The 8,555-nt window shown below is 30.3% G+C and overlaps 4 protein-coding genes across 4 annotated transcripts in view; 2 read left to right on the forward strand and 2 right to left on the reverse strand.

Annotated features, from left to right (window-relative positions):
* Positions 1 to 1,563, reverse strand: part of LOC100169272 (partitioning defective protein 6) — an 18,556-nt gene extending 16,993 nt beyond the window's left edge. Inside the window, exons 1-2 of the mRNA XM_008183091.2 lie at positions 1,185 to 1,563; positions 889 to 1,114 (exon numbers count right to left, since the gene is read on the reverse strand). Coding sequence (XP_008181313.1) covers positions 889 to 1,114; positions 1,185 to 1,232 — 274 coding nt within the window. The 5' untranslated portion in view covers positions 1,233 to 1,563. The remainder of the gene's footprint in view (positions 1 to 888; positions 1,115 to 1,184) is intronic.
* Positions 1,564 to 1,882: 319 nt separating this feature from the next.
* Mrps34 (mitochondrial ribosomal protein S34) lies at positions 1,883 to 2,753 on the forward strand. The gene is given in 3 exon segments (NM_001162266.2): positions 1,883 to 2,190; positions 2,254 to 2,466; positions 2,539 to 2,753. Coding segments are annotated over 3 exon segments (531 nt in total). The 5' UTR covers positions 1,883 to 2,016; the 3' UTR covers positions 2,683 to 2,753.
* On the reverse strand, positions 2,679 to 4,251 carry LOC103308890. Its single transcript, XM_008183090.3, has 3 exons — positions 4,056 to 4,251; positions 3,848 to 4,000; positions 2,679 to 2,869 (listed from the first exon to the last, which is right to left on the reverse strand). The coding sequence occupies exons 1-3, from the start codon at positions 4,099 to 4,101 to the stop codon at positions 2,826 to 2,828; spliced, it is 243 nt and encodes an 80-aa protein (XP_008181312.1). The 5' UTR covers positions 4,102 to 4,251; the 3' UTR covers positions 2,679 to 2,825.
* A 1,393-nt stretch (positions 4,252 to 5,644) lies between these two features.
* LOC107883295 (inhibitor of growth protein 5-like) lies at positions 5,645 to 6,856 on the forward strand. The gene is made up of 3 exons (XM_016802999.1): positions 5,645 to 6,002; positions 6,072 to 6,221; positions 6,480 to 6,856. Exons 1-3 carry the CDS (start codon positions 5,645 to 5,647, stop codon positions 6,854 to 6,856), a joined length of 885 nt encoding a protein of 294 aa, XP_016658488.1.
* The last annotated feature ends 1,699 nt before the right edge of the window (positions 6,857 to 8,555 follow it).

Raw genomic sequence — 8,555 nt, forward strand, 5'->3', positions numbered from 1 at the left:
GGAAAAATATTCAGAGTATATGATCTATTAGACATTGATGATGAAATAGGTGATTGCGAAGCTGAGGGATGATTTCCCCCCCCCAAAAAAAAAATTCCATAGCCCTCTCAAACATTTCCTACATTTTGTTTTAAGCTTATTTAATATTATCAAAGTAAGGCCCTATTAGCCCTCCCCCCCAAATCTCAAACGATATTTGAGCCTATGAAAATAAGTATGATTGCAAAAAATTTAAGAGATGAATTTAAAGACTTAAATCTAACAGAACGAAACTTTTAAAATTTTGTTTGCTCCTGATCCTAAATGTTGTTATAGAGGTTATAATGGCGCTTTTGAAAGTACTAAAATATGAATAATTTAAAATAATAATTAATTTACAAGTTTTTCTGATTTATTAACATAATTTTACTTATTCTTTAAATTACTAGGTAGTAACCGAGGTAGTAACTGTAGCAGAAAGAACATTCTCAAGACTTTAGATTATTTAAAAATGTCTGCTGAAGAATTATATCCCTAAGATGTCCTAGTTACCTTGCAATAATTTTAATAGAAAATTTGCATGGTTGGTAATCATTTGCACAAGATCGAAACAGAAAAAAATTATTTTCATTGTAATTAATATTTATAATTTTATAAATTATTAATATGTTAGTTTTACGTATATAAATTAACAGATTTATGTTCAGTAAGTTAGGTTGTAGATATAGGGCCATAGGGACTCCAATAAAATTATATCTATGGTTCACATAATACTAATATGGTGCTGTAATCTTGTACAATTATTTTAAACGATACAATACACATAATGTGATATCTGGGTAATACTAAAAGTATTAAGTTTAAGTTAGCACATGATGACGTTTTTAATTTTGTTTTAGGAAATCTTACCTTTACGCTGTACAATTATCCTTAACAATGGTTTGGCTGTTAAAACCGCTCGTCCGAGATTATCATCGTTGTTGATTGGTAATAAATCTCCATCCTTTGGGTCCGTATATGACAGTACAAATGGCACCTCAATTAACTTATGTAGACGTTCAATAAGAATTCTGAATTGTTCGTAAGTGCCAACATCTGTTTTGGGTAACGAGATACGACGGAACTCGGCGTCAAACTGTAAAACAACATGAATCTGTGTAGTACCTAAGTAATTGTAAACGAGACAGATCGTTCCCGGTACTTACTTTGCTTTTGATTTCCAACTTTGTCATCATCGGACGATCTCGTTCCATCTAAATGTCAACTGTTAAGTGATGGTGTCATTATTATCACCACTTCCACGATGATGGACTCATCGGCCGTTGGAAATAGCTCAGAGGTTCAAATACACCTGTTGCACAATGTCATTCGTCCACTTAGGGGCGTAAAAAATAAAAAGCGTACAAGATATCGAACGAAGGGACACTACACCAGCGGCATTAAGTAGCTACAAGCTACTACTACTTACTAGGCAGTAAGCAGTGGGCACTCTAGATATTATATACTTTGCGACGGACTCAACTTGAGGAAGGAAATAAAAACACGTAATTACGTAAAATGCTGTGACTATAGACTACTAACACGGAGTGGAATGATAACAGACGACCCAACAGTGCGGCTGCAGGAGAAGATGTTAAACTTCCGCCGGTTATCAATATCGTCTGGCTTACATGTCGTATACTCTTATCACTGGGTATACTACTATCACGATTAAAGATATATCTCGTGCTACTACTAAGTCCTACTACATTGAATTCAATATAAACATTCTATATTCTGTATTTCTGTGGTACTAAATGGTACTTTATCTGCAATAATTGCCTGCTGTATATATTTATATCTATGAATATACCTAATTATTGTTTTTAAAGTTATCACTCACATAGATTATAATCTTATAGGTAGTCTAACAAGTAGCAGTAGATGTGTTCATGGTGTGTGTCCTATAGAGCATACAAGCATTTTTTCAGAACTTATTAAGGAATACCGGTTTACAACATTCGCATACACCACATTTTTAAAAACAATTGTGCTGAGATGTCTGTCAAATTAATTGGTAGAACTACAAATTTGTATGGCAAGACGCTCTGGGAAATTTTAGGCAATCTGAGAACCACGGGTGTTGGTCGTCTGGTAACCAGGAACTCATATGATCGATACGAAGAACCTAGCTTTTTCAGAGTCTTGTCTGTCGAACCCACTGCACAAATAGTAAGTAATCATTGCAATTTGCAACTTCCAGTTGAAAATCACTTGATTTGCATTTTTTCATAGGAAGATAAAGCAAGGAAAATAATAGTTCACGCTGAGAAAATATTCCGGGGTAAACACTACAAAGAGCCCGTTGAAATATACAGTGTATCGTACAAACCTGATTATCGATTAATACCCAAAGATGAAGAACAATTGTGGTGGGATCGATTAGCCAATTGCAAACCACGAGAAAAGTTTGTACCTGGCTCTATTGAGTTACCACCACTCATGAAAGTATAAATTCTTTATTACCTATTTCTATTGTCTACCATTTAAATCAATAACACTGTACATTTTGTTTTGCAGTTGGTATTAGAACGTGACAACAAAGATTCTAATATTAAATTGCAATTAAAAATAAGAGGTGGCCGAGATAATGTTGCTAAATCAGACATAACTAAAATTGCATCATACGGTCCGAGTTTTTTCAAAAATCAACAAAGTAGTTAATAATTAATATGCATTGTATTTATAACTATACATAGTTTTTTTTTCATAAATATTAGAAGGTTTTGTTTTTATTTTATTTGTAATTATTTCTAACGTCTATTATTTCAACAGCGTACAATCTTAGTAATTCCAATTTTTAATTTTCAATTTTTGATGTGTGGAACTCTGGGATCATCTGGTCGGTAAACTGAAAAATGAAACAAAAATCAATAAATAATTAATAGCGTACACTGAATATTGGTAATATGTATATTATATAAGTGGAATGAATTGGGTTGTTTTAAAAATTATATCGGTATTTACTGTGTATCTACTGCGCAAAACTAGTACATCTGTAATGATACCTATATAATTTGTTATCATTGACCTATTATAATAGTTCAATGTTTGTCATGGTATTTATGTTCATATTTAATTATGATAAATTAATAAATGTATAACTAAAATTTGTAAAGAAATCAAAATTGGTATATAGTGTTGGAAACTGTCCATAATTGTAAAAAAAAAAATCATAAAAAGTTTGTACTTATATACAATGGTTATGTAAGTTTTATAAAATTTATATTAGAAATTTTATTTTGAAAACTTAGATAAGGATATTAATAGAAGTGTAAACAAAAGAGGAAGAGGATCGCTAGATAGGCAAGATATCGGCCCATCAAGTTTTAGAATTTTAACAGGCTCTAAAAAGTTAACAGCCCATTTTCCAAAAGGATATAATATTTATTACTTCATATTCCATAGCTCAGAGTTTTGGATATTCAAATATATTCGGCCATATATTACTAAGGGCCTGTTTTACAATCATAGTATAAACCTCGGTTAAGCCTAACCCACTGATATTACCAGCCGAATTCGGTGGTTTAACCTTAGTTTAACGATGGTAATACGGTCACTAAACTGGCCCATCAAGTTTAACTCGGTAACTCGCCGGGCCCGAGGATGAATAAGTATGCGTTTGAATACTTTGAGGAGAAAGAAGGACAAAAGACTTGATATATAATTTAGGGCATATCGGACATAATGTTGTCAAGATGAAGAGTGGAGAAGAGCTATTGAGAGAGTAGTTGAGGAAAAGATTAGTTGAAAATAATTTTATAATCATAAGTTAAACTTATCATGTACAACTATACTATGCTTACAGATTAATATTTATTATACGTACGGGTATATTTTAATTTATATTTTTTATTGTTTCCATCATTTTTTTCGTATCTATAAGTATGATACGTAATCAGCCCTAAGCCGACAATGCAGAATGGAGTACATATTGTAATCAATGGCATTTCATGCAAAGCTTGTCGAAAAATGCCCTTGACTGCAAAAAAAATTATTGTTAATATTGGACGGTTTTTTTTAGTTTAAATACTTACGACCCGCTCCATATTTTTCGGGATTGAGAATTGTATCAATTTTCATTTTGGTGTTTCAGAGTAAAAAATATAACTTAAATCAAAAATAATTTTTGTGTTATTACCAAAAAAAAATTCCAAATAAATTATGATCAAATTATGTTCGTAGAGCTATAGCATGAAGTTTGCAACAATCTTGTGTTATGCTAGATAACTGATACATGAACCAAAGTTAAAGATAATACTGGTTGCCCATCGGCATCAGCTTATAAAACAGCTGAAAAAATTAACTACTAGCGCTTGATGTTAACACAACAATATGTGTCGAAATTTAGAACTAATTTTACACCATAAAATACATCAAGTGTCAACAATAATAATAACATGACAAAATAGATCTATTTTGTCATGAATAATAATACCGTTAATAATAATAATCATTTTGGTAAACCAAACTTCTTACTTGAATAATGCATAGAGCCAGCGGCACATAAAGCGAGGAGGAGTTGTCAAAAGATTTGACTAAATCTACAGATTTACATTTAAAAGAGCTGGTAAGTGGATGTCGCTCTGCCGTACGGTAGGTTACAAGTTGGTCACTGTAATGGATGGTGCTAAATTTCATTGGTGCATTGGGGAGGTCAAAATTTAAATTTCCCAGTAGTTTTCAAAAGCGCCGGGAAAAACAAAAGAAAAATTAAGGAAAAACGGGAATTTTTACGCAAAATTGAATTTGGTTTTTGGTGTAACTTTTAAAAAAATGACCGTATATACATGAAATTTTGACTGAATGTTTATCTCAGCATTTTTTATACACCATAAAATTTTCAAAATATTTTGATTTATTTTGAGCTCTTAACGGACATTTTCATTTTCCATTTTTTTTTAGTTTTTTTTCTAAAAATATCAATAAAATTTTATTTGTTGGATAAAAAAGCTTGAAAATTTAATAGAAGGCTCCTAGTATATTGTTTCAAAGGCAGATGAAAAATATTAAAAACGCTGTGTCTAGAGCACCGGTCGGCCGGTTCGATATTAGAGCACCGGTCGGCCGGTTCGATATTAGAGCACCGGGCGCCCGGATGGATAATAGAGCACCGGCCGACCGGTAACACTGTAGAGTACCGAGTCACACTGTAAATTACCCGCTATATTGGCGTCTAATTTAAATATGTAATAATAGTTATTTTATTAGGAAAACCTTAATCGTTTATTTGGCCTTACTAACCTTTATAGGTATCTTTCCCTTCAACCTCATGGCGAGTGTAGTACAGTACAGCTCAGTATAAAATATAGTTTTCAGTTTTGTTTTTTTCAAAGTTTAAAGTTTTTTTCAAATATGAAACTTTTTGATGTTTTTTCTTCATTTGATGAATTTGAAAGTGTTTTAAGTCACTACAAAGACAAAAATTATGTCGACTATTATATTAAAGACTGCAGGACCCTGGCATCAATCAATGCTAAATTCCCAAATGGGAGAATGGTAACAGCATCAACCAAAATTAAGTATTATTATATTAAATATTGTTGTGTGCATGGAGGATGCCACAAAAAAAAAAAAAATACTTTAGACCAACGTGTCACCTCGTAAGTACATTTATAGTTCATCAATGAGATTGCCATGTAAACATATATTTCACACTAGACAACTTCAGAACAAACCATTATATGACCTAAGTTTATGTGATACAAGATGGACCAGAGATTATTACTATAAAAATCAAAGAGTGTTTAAAAATGTTGAGATTGTTCCCACTGATAGCGATACTACAGTTACAATATTGCACAGAAAGAAAAAAAAAGTCCCATCTACTCATGAAAAGTTCCGAAAAGCATCAATGATAGGAGCAAAGATCGCCGAACTCATTTCTCAAACATCAAATGTCCATTTCCATAGAAAAATACAACAGCTTGAGTTTATTTATAATAATTGGTTGAAAGGGCATGAAATATCAATTCAAGTGTTAGGTAATTATGCGATGTTATTTAATATATATTCATAAATAAATTGTATTAATTATATAAATTACTGTATAGATGTAGATAGTGTAAATACTGTGGAGAACGATGTCATGGGTGTTGTGGAGAATGATAATATGGATGCTGTTGAAGACAAAACTATAACTTTAGAGAATGATATTATGGATGCTGTTGAAAGTGTAGATTCAGAAAATTGTAACAGTCAGGGTAACTATTCTATAATAGTAGAACCAATAATACTAGATAATGACGTTGTGGATGTAAATAATATGATCATGGTCAATGATGTTATGGGTATTGTTGAAGACAAAACTATAACTATAGAGAATGATATTATGGATGCTGTTGAAAGTGTAGATTCAGAAAATTGTAACAGTCAGGGTAATTATTCTATAATAGTAGAATCAATAATACTAGATAATGACGTTGTGGATTTAAATAATAGAAAATGTTTTAAATGTTTAGGTATTGAATCAATAATACTACCTCGTAAAGTCAGAACTTGTGGTCGGCCAAAAGGCGCAATTATGACAACAATCGGCCTTCCTAAACGGCTTAAAACTGGAAGAGCATTGGCTAAAAAAACAGAAACAAAAACTAAAAATGGAGATAGGGATATAGCTGTCGATTCAGATGAACAAACCTATTGTCTTTGTAATCAGATTTCATACGGAGAGATGATATGTTGCGATAATGATTTATGTCCAGTAGAATGGTTTCATTTTTCTTGTGTATTATTATCAACAAAACCAAAAGGTAAATGGTTTTGCCCCAAGTGTCGCGGAAATCGTCCTAATAAAATATTGAAGCCTAAAGCGCCTAAAGTTTCTCAAGAAAAATGAAAGATACAACAAAGAAAAAGAGGATAAAGCTTAAGATTTTGTTTTTAACTAATGACTATTAGTATTCTGTGATTTATTATACTATACTATACTATTATACTATTATACTATTATACTATTATAAAAAGAATAACTAATAACTATTAAGTAACTATTAACTATTAAGTATTAACTAATAAGTCACTATATTATTATCGTAGACAAGTATATAATAAAAGATTATAATATTATTATCATATTTTTATAATTACAGTGTGACCCGGTACTCTACAGTGTTACCGGTCGGCCGGTGCTCTATTATCCATCCGGGCGCCCGGTGCTCTAATATCGAACCGGCCGACCGGTGCTCTAGACACAGCGAAAATTTAATTTGAGTTTCTTATAGACATTTTTTTTTTGATAAAGGTAGATTATCCTATAAGGAATCTTGTATTACATTTTAAAATCTTAGTTCTAAAAAGAAAAATTTTTACGAATTATTAACTCAAAATAATTTGCTAATTTTCGTGATTTATACATATTTTGTCAATTTTTGAACCTTAAATGCTATTAAAAAAAAACTGTGACCAAGGATTTTTAATATTTTTCAAATGTCATTGTAACAATATAGTAGGAGCCTTGTATTAAATTTTCAAGTATTTTTACTCAACAAATAAAGTTTTATTGACATTCATAGAAAAAAAAACTAATTAAATTGGAAACTGAAATTGTCCGTAAACAGCTCAAAACAAATCAAAATATTTTGAAAATTTTATCATGTATAGAAAATGGAAATTTAAACAACCAGTGTAAATTTCATGTATCTACAGTCATTCGAAAACAGATTTTGCGTAAAAATTCCCGTTTTTCCTTAATTTTTCTTTTGTTTTTCACGGCGCTTTTGAAAACTATTGGAAAAATTTTACTTTTGACCCCCCCCAAAGTACCAACTAGATTCACTTTCCTATCAGAAAATTTACTGTTGAAGAAAATTCAAGCACTTTTACTGTCCTAAAAGGTGATGACAGACACAAAAAAAAAATAAAAAAAAAACACATCATTGTAAAATCAATACATTCATCGTTCACTCAGAATCTAAAATCAGATGATTGGAATTGTATTGTTCACTTAACTTTACCATTTTTGCTACACCATTATTACATAATAAATACTGTAAAATATACAGTTCTACTTACATCAGAAAAAACCAGGAATGGAAAACGTTTTTAATTTTTTCGTTTTTGTTTATTGATTTAAAAAAAACGTTATTTTTCTATATTGTTTTTGATTAACGTTTTTTTCCATATTGTTTTTGATTAACGTTTTTAAAAACGTTATTTTCCTATTGTTTCCAAATAACGTTTTTGATAGTAAATTTTTTTTTTAAATCATATTCTTATAACTTATAACTATTAACTTTTAAGTTATAATAGTAACGCGCAATATTGAAATGCACTTAAAAGTTAAAAATTAAAATTAACTATTCTTAATATTTAAATTTTAAATCAAAATTATAATTTATATAAAAATTAGAAAATTCAAAATTTCTGTTTCAAATTATAATGTTTTTAAAGTTAAAGATTAAAAAGTAAAGACAAGTGAAATTTTTTTTTCGTGGTATAAATAATTTAATAATGTATAATACTATAATTTATTTTCGTTTTTGATTTCATTATTACATTTTTTTCGGTTTTTGGGATTTTTTGTTATCGTTTTTCAG

This window comes from Acyrthosiphon pisum, chromosome A3, assembly GCF_005508785.2.
Source record: "Acyrthosiphon pisum isolate AL4f chromosome A3, pea_aphid_22Mar2018_4r6ur, whole genome shotgun sequence".
Lineage (NCBI taxonomy): Eukaryota > Metazoa > Arthropoda > Insecta > Hemiptera > Aphididae > Acyrthosiphon > Acyrthosiphon pisum.